At 31.9% G+C, this 17637-nt stretch overlaps 2 protein-coding genes across 11 annotated transcripts; one reads left to right on the top strand and one right to left on the bottom strand.

The window, feature by feature from the left end:
• Window positions 1-28: 28 nt before the first annotated feature.
• Pus1 (Pseudouridine synthase 1) lies at window positions 29-8691 on the bottom strand. Of its 9 annotated transcripts, none has more exons than XM_076371726.1 (7): window positions 8673-8691; window positions 2245-2373; window positions 1651-2037; window positions 858-1200; window positions 525-780; window positions 310-455; window positions 29-237 (listed from the first exon to the last, which is right to left on the bottom strand). In XM_076371726.1, the coding sequence occupies exons 2-7, from the start codon at window positions 2306-2308 to the stop codon at window positions 156-158; spliced, it is 1278 nt and encodes a 425-aa protein (XP_076227841.1). In that variant the 5' UTR covers window positions 2309-2373; window positions 8673-8691; the 3' UTR covers window positions 29-155. The 9 variants fall into 9 exon arrangements, with proteins under 9 accessions (XP_076227841.1, XP_031849078.1, XP_031849082.1 ...); XM_031993218.2 differs by lacking the exon at window positions 8673-8691 and adding an exon at window positions 8042-8190; XM_031993222.2 differs by lacking the exon at window positions 8673-8691 and adding an exon at window positions 3245-3263.
• LOC116434658 (uncharacterized) lies at window positions 3070-17522 on the top strand. Of its 2 annotated transcripts, XM_031993210.2 has the most exons (13): window positions 3070-3129; window positions 3531-3629; window positions 3759-3939; window positions 4083-5837; window positions 5902-6169; window positions 6249-6664; window positions 6744-6967; window positions 7028-8518; window positions 8895-9058; window positions 9149-9339; window positions 9422-13478; window positions 14430-14512; window positions 14593-17522. In XM_031993210.2, the coding sequence occupies exons 3-13, from the start codon at window positions 3838-3840 to the stop codon at window positions 15316-15318; spliced, it is 9477 nt and encodes a 3158-aa protein (XP_031849070.2). In that variant the 5' UTR covers window positions 3070-3129; window positions 3531-3629; window positions 3759-3837; the 3' UTR covers window positions 15319-17522. The 2 variants fall into 2 exon arrangements, with proteins under 2 accessions (XP_031849070.2, XP_031849069.2); XM_031993209.2 differs by lacking the exon at window positions 3070-3129 and having other exon boundaries at window positions 3137-3629.
• Window positions 17523-17637: the final 115 nt, after the last annotated feature.

Raw genomic sequence — 17637 nt, 5'->3', positions numbered from 1 at the left:
AGATGAAATATGTTTAAAATAAGTAAAATATAGATATTAGTTTCATATCTTATTTGGTAAATTATACAAACATTGTGTAATTAATAACAGATCAATTTAGAAGTCAAATAGTTACAGTTGTCAGAAAATGTATTTCATGTGTACAAAATACAATATTAATCATCACCATTTTCGTAAATTCTCTCTATGAATTTAAACCTGTTCGGTGTAAGATAAGTAGCTAACCAGTTTAGTGTTCTATTTCATATTAATTAAGGCAAATACATTATATTAGTTATTGAAGAACTAAATAATTGTAAAAAAGGATACATCTTTTCTTCAACTTCTGTACATATTATATCTTTTAAAATAAAATCCCTATAAAACTGGGCCACTTCTTTATCATATTCTTCCCAATTTAATGGTTTATGAATTCCATCATTTCCATACCTTTTATTGTAATATGTATAATGTACCTAAGAAAAATATAAATTTTAAACGTAAATATTAATCCAAGAATGTTACTTAAATTTTAGGTAACATACATGGTGTAGAGTTAATCCAAGGCCTGGTGCAATAGGAATATCCATTTTCTCTTGTGACAGTGCATCTTTAATAATATCTTTTGTAATAATATTTCTACATATTCCTATCACTAAAGATATCATTTTTCTAATTTGATGCAACATAAAACTTTGTCCTATAATTTCCAATACTGCAAACTCTGTGTCATTTTCAACAAATACTTCAGCACAGAGAAACTTCATGATATATCTATGAGCGCTTGGATCGTTTGGTCGTCTATAAAGTAGTATTTTACAGAATTTTAGAGTTAATCTATATCTGATAATAAATTTTAACCAATTAGGATAACTTACACTTTTATTGTAAAATTATGAAAATTATGTGTGCCTTCAAATAATTTTAAAGTTTCATTAAGTATATCAAGCTTATCTTTAGACAATCGATATTCATTGTATGGTTTTCCATCTATTATAGAAATTTGTTTCAAGCGTTCATCTGCATCTATTCCTTCTTCTGACGTACTATTAAAAGTACTTGTGTCTTCTGTAGCAAAAGCATATGTAGGAATAACATATCTATATGTTCTTCCATCGCATTGTTGTTTGGAATTAAAATTCTTTGTTACTCTTGTAAGACCGAATATCCTAATTTCTTGTGGAAGATGTTCATTTATTACCTCCTTATTTACATCTCTCGCTAAAAAGAAAAAATTATTTAACTATTTCGATTCTACAAATTTATGAACACATTATATATATATCATTAATAATCATATACCTGTTTTCATATTACTCTAACACATTCACAACTATGTATCACATATGTGTGATACAGGGATATATTAACATATATTTGGGATATAGTACACCCTATTGTTGCTTTGGCTGTATCAAAATATCACACACATATGACATTTATCTAAAATGCTTTGTTTGGTTTATTTACTATGTTTTAAATGTGTAAAAGTTATATGAATAACACATCACGTGAAACAATTCAAGAAAGGCATGGTCCATAATAAAGATATTTGAAATTACACAATGGTTGTGAATGTGTTAATACATACATGTATGTGTAAAATTAATATTAAAACATTACATACTATATTAAACATAAAAAGTGACATATTACTCTTAAGAGACTTACGTAATTGAAGAGAAACAATTTGTCTAACTGCTGACACATTTTTATCTGTGCGTGCAGCCCTTTGAAAACGAAGTTGTCGAATATCTTCAAACTGATGCTTTTTAATTAAGTTAGATTTGAATAAAGCAGTTAATAAATCTTCTTCTATTGTTTTCCTACCAGGATTTCTTTGCATACCCAAATAACCTTTACCAAGATATCCCATCATTAATACAAAGTTACTTCTTTTAGGTAGTTTTTCATGTTCGGTTGCTTCTACCTTCTGTATTTTTGTTGCAACTTCATGGTCTTCATCGGTTATATGTCTTTTATTACTTTCCTCAACTTTCTTGCTGTCATCATGACTACTTTCATTAATTACAACTGACATGTTTTGACAAAAGTTATCTGCAAATTTAAAATTCAATTATGATAATTATTCTTTCAAGAAAGAACTAATACTGTTTTAATTTGAAAAATAATGAATCTCTCTTTTAAATTAGATTCATTATTTTTATCACATATTAAATCTAAAATTAAGAATCACTAAAAAATTTCTACATTTTATACCCAGCATTCCTAATTTTATTATAAAGTACTAGTATATTATCTTACCAACTGGAAGTTTTAAGCATCGAAAAAAATTGTTTATACGAGAAGATCTTGTAAGATATAACATTACTTCATAAACAATGTCAGGTATCAAAAATTTATTTTGCCAACTTTTTATAATCACTGTCTAACCTATAACCATTAAACATGTGGTATTTAATGACTGATTAATTAAATGCAATAACAATTATATTATTAATTGAAATAACAGTTAAATCTTATTCTCTTTGCAATTGCTCATCGCGTTATAATATTAAATCTTTTTATGAAACAAAATGTACGTTAACCATATACACACATTATATACATAAGTACATATGTATATATACTACTAAGTACAATATAGTGCCTTATGAAAAAAGTTTACTGTCTTCTATACATTAGAAATTCACGGTTTTACTCTTCACCAGTTTTGATCTACTTTGTACATAAACATAATAAAATATCCTCGACTTTACACTGATAATAATATTAACGTGAATATAAAACAAAGAATATTCATGAAATACAAATGAATAATAATGGAATTTACTTCGCTTTTAATGTATTGTTTACATTTATTATTAAGAAGAATTATCATTAAATCGACAGTTCCATATTCAAAAATAGTATATACTGAAGAATAGCTATGATTAACATGTGCACATTGTATTTGTGCTTCGCACCATAGAATCTCATATTATAGATGGGAATATCATTTTACATACTATCTTTCAAGAAGCGAGAACGAGATTAGTATTTACTAAAATATATGAATATAGTGAGTAGGTATGTATCTATCTTAACGTAATATTGACACGGTTTTTATTCACGGCTAACTTCATAGCGCAAGAAATCAATGTTGTCAGGACTGACGAAGTTGCAAAAATTTAAGCACACTTTATTTAGGTAGAGCGACAATAATGTTTCCGTTTAGTACTACGAACTGTTATTATCGTTAATATTTTCCGTTGCTTTCGTAATGTTTCGCATACAACATTTGTACATTCATATAATACCGTACCCATTTTTAAAAGGGAAAACATAGTTATTCCGTTATTGACATACGTGTTGCGATCTGCGATAGTAACAGTGTCTATCGATCATTCATGTTGTTGCCATGTTTTCAATTTTGTGCGAGTAACAAATTGTAGAGTACCACGTGATTGTCGTTTACAAATAACCGTTATGATGAGTTATTGTATTCTATGTTACGAAAATATATATATACATGAATAATGTATGACGTGTGAGAACGTTACTGAAAAATATTTTGGAATGCATACATTGTTTCATATTGACGCTTACAGATCGATTCTACACAATTTATTAGTGGAGTATGGCGTTCTGAATTAGGTTATAAATACAGGGAACTTTTAACAGTTAATTACGAATTCTACTAAATGAACGTAAGTTTCACTACATTGGTATTAACAGATTCCAATTTCAGTATGAATATAAATATAATTATCTTGAGAATTATATAAATTTTTCTTCTTTTATGTATTAATAATAATGAATAAATATTTTCTTTTCAGTTAAATGGTGCATTGGAAGTGTAAGCATGGATAAATATAAAACAGTTAAATATAAATTTATTAATACAAGTATTAAAATATGAGAAATAGCTCTAAGAAAGAAGACACCCATGTAAAAAAGAAATATGTCTTTTTTTCTGATCCAGATGTTATTGTTCAACGTGCAAAAGCATCTGCATCAGTAAGTAAATTGATATTGCACATTTATATTCCATGTAAAATATATTAATATCTTTCTTTGATGTAAGATAATATGCAAGAGTAATATAAATAATATATTTTAAATATTACTGGAATTATAAAGTATAAAATGCATAATTTCAGGCGGCTGAAGTTAAACACAATCTTGATCTTTATCAACAGCAAATATCTAAAGGAAAGCCATCTTATTTGTCAACTGAATTTGACTTAAAAGGTTTAGAGAATTTATTGTCGTACCACCCTGTACAACCATATCCATTTACATTTATAAGTGCTGTAAAACGAAAACTTGCTTTAGAAGATACTACTGAGATCTGTAAACAGGTACACAATACAAACGATAAAAATGCAGCTGAACCAGCTGTAACAGTATTAAAGTCTAATAGTGTTCACAATTTACATGAAATTGTACAAAAAATGGATTTCATACGACCATTAAAAGTTCCTGATTTGAAAATCTCTGCTAAGAAATTGGATTTTGCCACTAGAGAAAACTGTGTATCAAAAGAATTAATGTCATCCAAATTTGAAGCACCTTCCAAAGAACTTCTTCATGAGAGGATAGACAAACCTCCAAAAAGTTTTGAACGTGTTCAAAGAAAATTAGACTTTTCAACATCAGATGTTTCTTCTACAATAGCAAGTGAAATAGAGCCGCTGAAAGTACCAAATATTTCTATATCTTCAAATTTATCAAAGAAAAAGGAATACATTAGAGAAAATTCTAGAGAAAAAGAAAATAGATCTAAGAGAATTAGAAAAGATGATTCTATGTTCATAAAGCAGGATGAAATGGGACAAGAATTTTTAAAAAGATCTAGAAGTCCACGACATGTCTCTAGGAAAGATTCTTCTGACAACATAAGTGAATCTGCATCAATTACAAAATTAAAAAATGATAGATTACCATTGCACATGCCAAGAGAAAGTGATTTTGTTTCTACAAAACCAAAAACAAAAAATTTTGCCACATCTACTGCTAAAAAGGATAATGACAAAAGGCACAAATCTCTTAATGTACGGTCTTTAAAGTCCAGGGATTCTTCTTTGGAATCAAAGAATAGAACTTGTAGTAATGAATCACTTTCTGAACGGTCTGCAAAGTTGACAGACAAAGTTACAGTAAGAGAGTCAAGAAATATGCTGGAAAACTTTGATTATCGATACAAAGATGATTTATATTCATTAAAACAAGCTGATGATCAGAAGCATATATTGTCATCAGAGAACAGGCAAATAAAGCAACATAAAGTAACATGTCAGAGTCAAGGAAAAGCAGGAAATATACTGTTTAAAGATCAACTAAAGAGGGTATCCGAAAAAGTGAAACCTTCCACAAGTAAAATAGATAGCAAAATTTATGCTATGAATTCGAAAGAATTCGAAGACATAGGAAGTATAATAGATTCCAATATGAGTGTTAGAACTCGAAGTCCAAATACAACTTCTATGCAACAAATTAAAAACAAAGATTGCGAAAGAATTATACAAAATATTAAATCGAATAAAACTACAGAAGATGTAAAATATACAGACATTTCTTTACAACAATGTATTAGCGCGAATACAAAGAAAGAAGAGGAATCATATATGCAAAGCATTACTACCACTACCAAACAAACAAGTAATAGTAGTGAATCTAATTTAAATGATAGTGTTTTGTCGGATGCTTTGCTTGATCCAAGAAGAATTTCTTTTAGAGATGAGAGTCGTTCGCAACAAGAAGAATTTTGTGATTTAATAACACCAGATATGAATCTTGTATCTAGGTCTAAACGGAAAAGACAACTTATACAAAATACTAATATAGACAATGATTCTAAGTGTTTAAAACATAATGCAATTAAAACAGATACAGAGCAAGAAGGCATGCCATTGGTAAGTGCATACCTGTACAGTCTTAATTTATTTTATAAATATAACATTTCCTTCACAATTATAGTTGCATCCTACCGCCTTGCATATGCAGTTTCAAGCTGAGTTGCATCTCCTTGATTCTTTTAATGAATCATTGCGACAAGTTATGGATGTTGAGAAGTGTTTATATAATGTTAAGCAGGATCAAGAGAAAGAGTTACCAGTACAGCATAATCAACCAAGTGAACAATCAAAATCGCATTATTTTAAAGCAACAGGTGAAAGAAGTATCGATGACATGGAGCATTGTATAGAAATTAGCAAACTACACAAACACGTTGCGACCGACAAAAGTATGGAACCAATTAATTCAAATATAATAAGGGACCAATCCGAAAATTATTAACACTGAAATATTATTTTCAATTTTAGTGCATTATACGACAACTCAGACTATGACGAATGATTTCGACAACCAAAATAAGATAAATAAACCAGCAGTGAAAGCAGTAGAAGTACAAACGCAGACGGTAAATGACATGGCAACGCAAACCGAGATACGTCCAACGCGACGGAATGTACAAAGTAGATGTTCAGAGATGTGTGGTATTCCATATGAAAGGGGATTTGTTGGAGATAGTGAAGTTCCACAGCTTTCATTGGATTCGGCAGAACAATTCGAAGATTTAGATCAAATAGAAGAAATATCATTACCTAGTAAATTAAGGACAATGTCGGAGATTAGTTTGCACGAAACTACGTCGTCTATACGAACAGAGACTGGAACAGAAATTAGTATTTCAACTAGAGATATAACTTGTTCCTTTAACAAGTATTTAGATCTAGAAGTGAGTATAATAAAATAATCGATATTGCTATATTGATAATAACATATTCCAGAAAAGTCAATATATTATGCGCTTACAGATTGCACAATTGATAAAAGATGAAAAACAAAGATACGATAAAATCGAGATGCTGTTCAAGTCCCGTGAAAAAACCTTAAATGATCGAACAAAGAAATTAGTGAAACTAGAGGAACAGAAACGTGCATTAAGAGATACTGGTCAGGATAGTCGTGTTAGTTCTGTAAAAAAGAAGCAAAGAGCTTTACTTTTGAAATTGCAGCAAGAAAAAGATGAGATGAACAGGTATGTGATTAATAAAAAAATTATTATGATCCTCTGGTGTAACTGTTTTCTTTTTTCCAGATTAAAAGAACTCCACAAAATCGCAAGTCAAGAGCGTAAACTTATGTTACAAAAACAAAGAAATATGTTCAATCCTCAAATGTCTACGAAGAATATTTTAACGAAATTGAAGAGAAGCGCGGACAGTCAATCTCCGCGAAGATTGTCCGGCCCAATGAAAGGTTACGATATAAGGAGCAACAGTTCTATGAGTTCATTGGTTGATTCTGATAAGTCTCAACACGATCGATCTCAGATCGATGCGCGCATGCAAATATCGGAAAGCGAATTACACTTCTCTAAACTTGATTTACCAAAGAGTAATAAATTTACGAACTTCATCGAGGAATCTAACGTTTCATTTTTAAAATTTGATAAACCTAATGAAATAATTCAAGGCAACATATCTCAAGAAAAGTGTCCTTATAAACAATTTAAAGATGGGAACAAGACAAAATATGAGATAAAGTCGAGGAAATTTGAAGAGAAGATGCCTAGGGCGGATATTTTAAGACTGAAATTATATCAACACTCTATTGATCCAAAATTGGTAGCGGGTCATTCCATCAGTACATCTGGGAAGTATCTCTTTGAAGCTGATAAATCTCCGGACGTTTCAGAATTGTTGCAAAGCAATTTAAATAATTCTGTTTCCGAGCACGCCAAATCGGAGTCTGATACCCTCGTGGAGGAGTTGTCAAAAAAGACGAAATCTTCTCAGCTGACGGATAATCATTTTCAAAGTCTAGTCTCCCCAAGAGAGAGAGAATCTTTGTCGAAAGTCACGACCATAAATAGCGAAATCGTACCGGAGGAAATAAGTTCTATCAGCCAAGATGTGGTATCGAAGATATCAAAATCATCCCAAATTTCTGAAGACCTCTTACAATCGCATTCGAAGACTTCTAAAAAAAGTAACAAGACAACTCCGACCGATACATCCAAAAAATCTCAATATAATTCCGAGTCGAAGCCAAATGTGAAACGTCGAAGTTCAAAATGCCAAAAAAGTAAATCATCGTCTAGTATACTTACTGAAAATGTGCAGCGATCTAAATCGAATTCCCAAGTGTCCGAAGAATTTATCAAGCATCATAATAAACGGACGAAGATGGAAAAGGAATGCACTCAGTCCGATAAAAATGATGAAAATGCAATTCTAGATTGCACGGATCACGATGAAAGTCTGAGCTCTCAACAGACTCTGATCAGACATTCCAAACCTTCGAAGGATAAGCATTTTAAATTATTGAACGATAGAATAGACGATTACGAGAGTAAAGAGAATATATTATGTCAGAAAGTATTCGACAAGAACGTGGAAGCTTATGAGAATTCGTTTTATAGCGAAGACAAAAGCACGCAGCATTTGGATGGTGCACCGGTGAAATCCGAGATCAGTAATTTCACTGTTTCTCAGCATGGTTGCGGGGAGAGCGATAGAAATTATTCTAAATCCGTGGTCATTAGATCGCAGGATCATAATATGAAAACTTCGAGGAAACTTGAACAGTAAGTGTATAAATAGAACACGTGCCGCATGTTTATGTTATATCTTAAATTATTCACCGAGATAAATTTACCAATTCGAAAAGTTAATATTAATAACATTGCGAATCACTACACACGCGTGGAAAAAGTCTAATAATAAACTGCGTATTCATACCATGAAGTGAAGCATTGTAAAAATAGACTCTGCACCGGCGATCAGCATTCCAGTGTTATTGCGGTATTTCACTGTAGTGAAGAGCATTCGGTTCTGTTCCTGCGATTAAGAAGGGTTCTGGGGCGATTTCAAATTGTCACGATCGTTAGCTTCGTTTCTTTCTAAGTGCTCGGTTGTTATGAACAGTGCATCTATATTATCGGATACGATTACGTTTTTCAGAATTTTGAATGCACGCGAAGCCGCCCTTACGTCGCGGAAGAATTGTGTGGAAGAGTGGATGGCCTGGCACGCGAAATTAAGGACTGAAGAAGAGCGCGTTGCACGAATGGAACAAGCCGCCCTTAAACTTGTCACTGCAACATCCAATGTTTTCTCTCAACAAGGTAGATTCAATGTTGCTCATAATATTTGTGTTTATACACTTGATCTTTGATAGTCGGATAATTTATACATTTGATTCCGATAACTGATAGAGAGGAGTGTGTGTCCCTTTATGGACACAACTGTTTCATCCGATACTAGTGACATAGAAGGAAGGATAGAATTACTTACTGAAAAATTGGCAGAACGGCGGGTGGAAATGTCACGTTTAAAAAGGGAAGCCAGGAAACAGACGAAACAGAAATTAAGAGCTTTAGAAGCTAATTTATTAAATCAGATAAAGGTCAGTAAAAGCATTCTATCTTAGTATCATTGAAATAATATTTCAATAATATAGAGTTAAACGTTTCTCTTTTCGTATATAGAAATATGACACAACTATTCATGAGATGCGTAAAAAGCTGGAATCGAAAAAGGGAACAAGTAAGGACAGTGATAAATTAGCGATAGAGTCCAAATCGTTAGCAGATTTTAAAGTACCTGAGATTCCTCTGAAGAGAATACAAGATATATTTAAGAATAGCGACTTATTAAGATCAAGATCAGAATCTGATTTATTGTGTACCAAGAAGCCAATTGCGGAGCACGTAAAAAATACTAATCTACTGAGGAATGAAAGCATCGAAATTGAATACAATAAGAATAATTCGGAAAAGGTAACTACATCCTTCAGAAGCGTACGATCATCGGAACAATTGAGTTCCTCGAAAGTGAACACTGTTCATCAAAGTGTTCAATCTGTTCTCGACGAAAGTATATCGGAGCACATCGAGTCTGACAAGCTCGGTTCGGCATCATCGGTTACTTCCGATGACGTTTGTTCCGACAGAAACACTTCTTACGAAAACAAAACGTACATGGATGAAACGCAAAGTAAACGAATTTCGATAGCGGGGAAGAAGAGCAGTATTTCAGAGGACATTCAAACCGAAGTTAATGCGGCAAAGTCGGAAGACGACATAGTCACGCAGTCGGAAGCTAAACTTTCTAAAGATGAAGTTACAATTCATTCTGATTTGGGAGAATACAAATCGGATTTCCATACGGTGTCTGAGCATTCTCAAGCAAAATGTACCTCCTTGCAATCTGATAGTAATAAAGTATGTAGTTCGGAATACTCTGAGATTCCTTTAGAAAAATCTAATGCAAAAAATTCTAGTAAAGAAATATGCACTGAGACTGCCAATGAAAAAGTCGACTCTTCTCGAAAATTGGACTTCTCGTGTTTGAATAACAAGAATTTGTACGAGGATATAAACTCCCTTGAAAATGAACTGAAAATTCTTTCAGAAATGATGTCGCGTTTCAGTAAAAGATCAAACGAGGACTCGAAGAATATTGAAGAGAAAAGTACTTCGAAGGATATATCAGATATGCTTCTGAAGTCTGATAAAAGCAACGAAATTCCGACTGTAGAGACTACCAAAAATGGTGAAAGTAAAAGCGTCGAGTTGGATCAAACAGAAGCCAGCCCACGTATTTCAGAGTACTTAACTAATACTACAAAATTGAATTCAACAAGTGCTTTCAATGACAATAAAAACATAGTAGAAGAAGTTGATAATGTAATGTCTGTGATAATGCCACAAACTGATACATCTCTTCCTAACTCCCACCATGAAATTGATTATAAAGCAAGAAGTAAAGAAATTTTAAATGAAATTGAAAAATCTATAATATCGGAGCGTATTAAGGCTACCGATGACGATGCAAATCGCTCGAATGTGTTAGCTGAGAACAACAAATTAAGTACATATGAGATAAATGAAAAAATATCGCATAATACTTCTTCTGAGAGTTACATGAAATCTTTATCCGAGGAATACTTAAAAGTAACGCAGGATAAAAATAGTATAAATACCGTAGAAAGTGCTTCTGAAATAGCATACCCTAGCGAGAAAAGAACACACACTGAAAAAAGTTTAGACGAGTCGTATAACTTAAAAAGTTTGCAGTTGCTCGAATCAAATAAGGATTCGACATCGCCAAAATCTGTGACACCATCGGAAAAATCTAATCTACTTTTGAAAGATAAATCATCGATTTTGCATACAGATGCCGATCATAGTATCTCAGTGCACGGTACTGTTACCACAGAAAGTCATTCGGAACGCAATGTCAGTGTATGTTCTGAAAAATCTCCTCGGAATGTTATACAGCCGGTAACAACTGTAAAATCTGCAACTATATTATTGACCAAATCAAGTTCTCCGCAATCTGTACATACAATTCAGAAGACTGAAGTAATTGAGAAAGTAATAGATTATGCGAAAGATGAGGAACGTCAAGATACAAATAGTGTATGTTCAGTTTCAAAAGCAGATAGTTTCAAATCGATGTCGGACAAGCGCAAAGATGAAACTAATTTACTTGTAACAAACGAAGAAGTAGGATTTGAAGGGAATTCTTCAAAGTCCGTTAAAACACCTAAGGCAAATGTATCTGACCACAGTGTCAGCTTTATTAACAAAGAAATTAGCAAAGATGAGAGTCAGATAAAGGCAAAACCCATAGATAAAACTTCTCTTGACAAAGATGATTGGACAATATCTGATTCCTTTGATATTCAACAGGATGTCACCAATTCGGAATGGGAGAAATCTCAAAGTCAAAACTCAAAATTCAACGATGATTCAAGCGAGTTAGTACATACAAAGGATACGTCTCAATCAGCTGATATTGAAATTGAAAACTTTGAAGAGAGAATAGAAAGTGATGTTGAGAATTTATCCTTATTTGTTCCCAAAGGTGAATCTACGAATATCGATGCGTACGGAGTCAAATTTGATGAAACAATACCGGTTTCAGATATTAATAAAGCTAGTAATAATATTGACGATATATTTTACATCATTGGTAAGGATAACGATGCGGATCAAATACAGGACGAAACTGTACATACTATAGAAACCGATGATTTCCAAAATGCTATTTATGAGTCTGTGACTAAAATATTGGATAAAGTTGAAAATAGTATAGACAATAATTCGATAAAAGAAAAAATTGAGAATCATTCCCATATCAGTGAAAATAGAACTGAAGCGAAAGCAACTGTAATTGAAGAATCTAAATTTGTGTCACATACTTCCGAATCACAGAACAAGTCCGAAAACGAGTTTAATGTAATTAAAGATGTACTGGATAATAATAATGATGTGGAGGAAGGTAAAATATTAGAAATCGAAGACCATAGCGAATCTGTTCTTGATTACAACGTAAGCAAAGAAAATAAAAATGATGAAGATGCACATCTCATTGAATGTAAAGCTCAAGAGATTGTAATAACAGAACTGGAACCTGGAAGCACGGAAGATGACACTTTATCGGATCTTGAAATCGATGCTAAAATAGAATTTGCAGAAGAGGAACAGCTAGAAACAAATAAATGCGAAGACAAAGTAGAAATCCAAGAAATACAAGAGGAAAAATTATTGGATGCTACGGCAGAATTAGAAAGTTCTGATGGGGAACAACTTGATAACTTGATAGAAGTAGCTGAAAGTGGATTGGCTACTATAGAGAAACAGCCTTCTGTTTCTGAAACAGAAGAAATATCACCCGACGTGACAAAATTGCAACTTAGTAAGTCCCAAGAATGTAAAATATGCAGCCAGGAGAATAAGGACAGTTCTGCAGCTGTGTACAGTCTGATAACTGACTGTGCTGAAGTGAACGTATCTAATGTACCTGTGGAGTTAATAAATAAAACATTCAATATTCTGAAAGACCCAGAATATGAAGATATTTCAGAAGAAAGCCTCGAGGTTTCTGAAATCTTTGATAAAAGTGAAGTTCAGAAATCTGTTTCTGTACAGAAATCGTATCCAATACCAGAAAGGTATGAAGTGGTACAGAAATCGGAAGAGGTATTGAGAATACTTGACGAAATCACTCAAAAATCTTCACCTAGTTCTAATCATGACGAGGAACAGCTTCAGAATCACGAAGAAATTTCAGAAACTGATATAAAAATGGAAGACAATATTTCCATGAAAGATGATATTTTACTTTCGAAAGCTGATGATCAAGCTGATCAGGATATTGGTAACCAAAACGAGCAATTGTTTGGAAGTAGCAATTTGGAGAATCAGATGTCCGTAACAGCAGTAGCAGAGGATGAAAATCGATCGTTACAATTAATAATTGGCTCGAATGATGCAGAAGATAAGGAAAACCAAGAACAAGATGCATTGTCTGAATCAAGTGAGGATAAGGATACACCGAAAGGTGTATCGGAAATCGAGATGGATTCTCCAAGAGATGCTAATGATTCAAGATTATACATTGATGCATTAAACGATGATTTGATGAACAATGTTAGTACCAAAAGTGAAAATGGGGATTCTAAGAATACATATCACGCTACACCAATCGTTGCTACATCTGAGAAGGATATAGAGGTCATGATTGATAAGTTAAAAGGTACATTGTTAATTTACGTAAAATATTAACATTCCTCGCCTTATAAAATTTAAGTTGTCGGCATACCATTTGAATATAATTCATTTTTAAGTTTGAATCACGTATATTTTTACATATCTATTTTTATAATTTAATAGGCGATTTCTTTATATATTGTAAATATATAAAAAGCCCTCATTTTTAATGTGTATGTGTAAATTTATGATCATGAAGTCATCGGTTTTTAAATAATGTTATTGTTCAGTGTTAAGAGATAGATATTTAAAGGCATAAATTCCGTCAAATGCAATTGATTGAGTTTAATTTAATTTTATATTACTTATATTTTTTGAACTAGCAATTACATTGCGTGTAAATATATACATATATATACATATATATACTATATATTATAAACATTACAGAGACATGTACTAATTTTTATAATGGCCGTGTATTTTTGCGCAAAGCATTGCCTCGTATAGCCAAATATTGTTTATTTTCAGAAAAGCAAAATCGAGATAATAATTACTTAAAGGTAACACAACACGAAACTTTGAATGAAATGAACATTGACTTGTTTTTCTGTACAAATCAGTGTCGCATGTGTGCTTGACCTTTGATTATTAATGTCTGTGCACAAGAAAAGCCTGTAAATATTGTACTACACAACACATGTGTAAAATACTTTATCTTTTATTTCCTCCAAGTTTTTGAGAAAAGGAACTTTCATTATGTATAAATTTTACTTGGAATGTTCATTTTCATCACAGCTTTATAATATTTTTATTAATGCATTGAAAGAATATTCTTTATCTACATTTGAATTTTTGTTTTAATCCTCAAAGCACCTAATCAAAGTAATACAACGAATACATATTGTAATGTAAAGATTCGTGTTGCTTTTCCTGGACAATTTGTCGACAAAAGATTTTATTAGATTCATATTATTTCATATTTTTATTTATACAGCATCACTGGAACAACCCGGCCTGGAAGTTTCAGAATTGGAAGCAAAAGTATTACGCATTCAACAGCTTCAAATTGAATTAGAGGTAAAACCATTAATTTATAATTATAATTATTTTTAATACAAAAAACATCATTTTGTGACATGTCTATTACTGTTGTACAGATTAAAAAGTTAGAAGCAGAGGAGGTATCTTATTATGTGAGAGAGATACCTAACAAACCACCACCACCGTACACCCCACCAGGTGGTGGTACCAGAATTTCAACATCGCTTGGATCACCTTCTCCTCCGCCAGCTGTGATTCCCTCGAACATAGAAGAACTCACCGCGTTTACCGAGAAGGCAACAGCATTAATATTCCGAGCTAAAGAAGCAGGGGACGATATAATGAGTTTAGAAGCTCCTCCGGAGATTTATGAGCTAACCAAAGAGAATGATGAGACTGTAAAGAAGGATAGAAGAATTTACAATACATTCCTCTTCGATCTATGCAAAGAAACAATCGCTGAGGTTTACCAAGCTGAATACGAGAAACCCGGTCCCAGTTGGACGAAACCAAATGTAAAGACAAAACCTACCATGAAAATTCCGAAAACTATAGAAGAACTTAACGAGTACGTCAACAAAGAGGTGGCTACATTGTTCGGTTTCAAGACGAAATTGCAAAGAGAAAATATGGTGATGCGTTGGAGTAGGAAACGAAGAGACAGGGTCGACGAATTATTGGCTAGAGAGGCGCAAGCCGAAGAAGATGAATGGACCAAATTTCATCATGACGAACTTGCTGTAAAAAATGGTCTTACAGTGGCTATATTGGATACCCTCCTAATGGAAACTGTGAATATAGTGAAAGTGGCTTATGCGAAGAAAAGAAGAGTAATGATTTAGTTTGTCTTTTTTTCTTTAATTATCTAATATAATGTAGTAGCTATATGGAAGTAGTATACTTTTATTTTAACACTTTACACGTTGGCCTCAACTGCCATACTTCTGATAACTTTAATCAGTGATTATTCTCTATCTGTACTATTTCCGTTTTATTCGCGACTTATAGGCTGGATCCTATTTATTTCATTGGTAAATTGATTGTCTTTCAATAACGAAAGTATGAACATTTACTTAATTTCAATTGAATTTCAAAGGTGTACGAGGTCCATTTCTGAAAATATAGGATTGTAGATGATATTGATAATCAGTAACCACGATGCGTGTAGATAATTCAATAATCAAACGCCCTAAATGTATTTGTAATATGTCTTAAGATTAAGATTATTATTATTTTATTATCATTATTATTATTATTATTATTATTATTATTATTATTATTATTATTATTATTATTATTTTCATCATCATTATCATCATCATCATGAGAACGTAGTATAAGTACATACAAGTTATGTTTGCATATATGTCGTAAAGTAGCATATTTAATATAAGAATCCCGTTGATGTTCACTTGAAAGCGACATGTAGTTACTGGTCCGATAATTACGAGTGTTTTGTTCGAGTAATATGTGAAATGCTATTTATGCAAATAGCGTGCAGAGCATGTAAAAGAAATTTCATACAATTAGAGATTTTTATTTTTTTAAAATATAGTCCACATCCTATTCTAATTCATTTATTTATTACCTTCTACTAATTGTCCATTTTTGTCGTTTGAAATTTAATGTTGTATCAATATTTATGTATTAAACAATTATTACCAGCAAATGAAATGATATTGTAACAAGATTGTGTAATATTATTCGAACAAAATGCTCTGCGAATAATGATATATAATAGCGTTTTAGAAGTCATCGGCTGTGGAACGTAATTTGTATGTTTTTATTATAGCAATAGATTTTCGACCATTCAAGATTACCTCTCATGTCATTTTCATTCCTCTGGTGTCATCGAGACGTAATTATATATGATTCAAAGGAGGCAGTCAACAGGTAGTTTTGAATGGTTAAAATCTTTTATTCAACCGCAGACCTTGTCGAACTTCATACAGTTATGCTCAACTATTTTTAATCAAATTAACAAAATTTTAACTAAAAGACTGATATCTTAGGGCCATTTCAATCCAAATTACAAACATTTTAAGGAAAAATGTAAGTACATCGTACCCGGCAGTAAAAGTCGGTTATGAATTGGTATTGAGAGAATTCTTAGTGTTGATGTTATATGCAACACCAGAGCTTCATATTTTAATTATAACTCTCTTATTACGTAATGATTAATACATGGAACATGAAAGCATTATACTTGTGTTATCAATCAACATGCATTAAGAAACTGATAATCAGTTGTGTGTATATTTTTAATGTGTTTTCGTCGGGGATACACTGACACCAGTTCTGATGAACTTTATGTTTAAGGTTGTGATGTCTAATTAAATGGGCTAAATAACATGTTAATTGTATGACAGTGCAGAAAAGACAAAATGAATGTCTTAGTCTTAACCCTTTGCAAAGCAGTTGCGGTTCAATAGTAAACAATTTGTATAGCCGGAACAGCTACTGCGTTAATGATTAGAAATACGTTCATCAAACCCATGACAAGACACGTAGAATATTTATTTCTATTAATAAATAATCATTATCGTTCCGTCGATAGGTTTCAATGGACGCTTATATAATTTCGTATACGGGTTAAATATTCGCAAAGGGTTAAATTATAAGGGTTATAATATAGATATAGATATATATATATATATATATAAACACATTTGAAATGTGTCATGAGTATGTGCTCGTTTCAATCTACGTATGACCTCCGAATTTTTATGTGATTTCAGAATGTATATATGACTACGCTCAAACTTTTAGTGTGCACACGCTGCTATCTTACTAAAAAAAATTTAGCTGATTTCTAAGTTAATAACGATAATATTCATAATGATTTAAGTCTATCGTTCGTTACGAAAGGAACATGATTTATTTTGTACTTTTCATTGTTGTTCAAACCCCTTTTTATTTCGTGATCAGCTCTCAGGGTAGAGGCTGATCGCATTGTAGTTGTTGTATGTAAACATTGTTCACACATGTAGGGTTGAATATGTACTTAACTAAGGTATATTTTATAATAAATTTTTTGAAAATTTTATGATCTCGTTTTATGGTCAATTTCGTATAAATACATAAACATTCAATGAAATATAAATTTTTCATTTCAATTATTTTTTTTCTTGGTTCGTGAAGTTATTTTATGATCTACATTT

This window comes from Nomia melanderi, chromosome 10, assembly GCF_051020985.1.
Source record: "Nomia melanderi isolate GNS246 chromosome 10, iyNomMela1, whole genome shotgun sequence".
NCBI classification, from domain to species: domain Eukaryota; kingdom Metazoa; phylum Arthropoda; class Insecta; order Hymenoptera; family Halictidae; genus Nomia; species Nomia melanderi.
Note: the sequence above shows the minus strand (reverse complement) of the source record. Positions and strands in the feature narration are given on the sequence as shown.

Excerpts from the sequence above, each read along its gene's own strand:
- LOC116434658 (XM_031993210.2), top strand. The coding sequence starts at position 3,838 with ATGAGAAATAGCTCTAAGAAAGAAGACACCCATGTAAAAAAGAAATAT. Across the intron at positions 8,519-8,894 it reads ACTTCGAGGAAACTTGAACA|AATTTTGAATGCACGCGAAG; the intron begins GTAAGTGTATAA and ends TACGTTTTTCAG. Across the intron at positions 9,059-9,148 it reads CAATGTTTTCTCTCAACAAG|AGAGGAGTGTGTGTCCCTTT; the intron begins GTAGATTCAATG and ends GATAACTGATAG.
- Pus1 (XM_076371726.1), bottom strand. The coding sequence starts at position 2,308 with ATGTTATATCTTACAAGATCTTCTCGTATAAACAATTTTTTTCGATGC. Across the intron at positions 2,038-2,244 it reads ATGCTTAAAACTTCCAGTTG|ATAACTTTTGTCAAAACATG; the intron begins GTAAGATAATAT and ends TTAAATTTGCAG. Across the intron at positions 238-309 it reads ACAGAAGTTGAAGAAAAGAT|AACACTAAACTGGTTAGCTA; the intron begins GTATCCTTTTTT and ends AATATGAAATAG.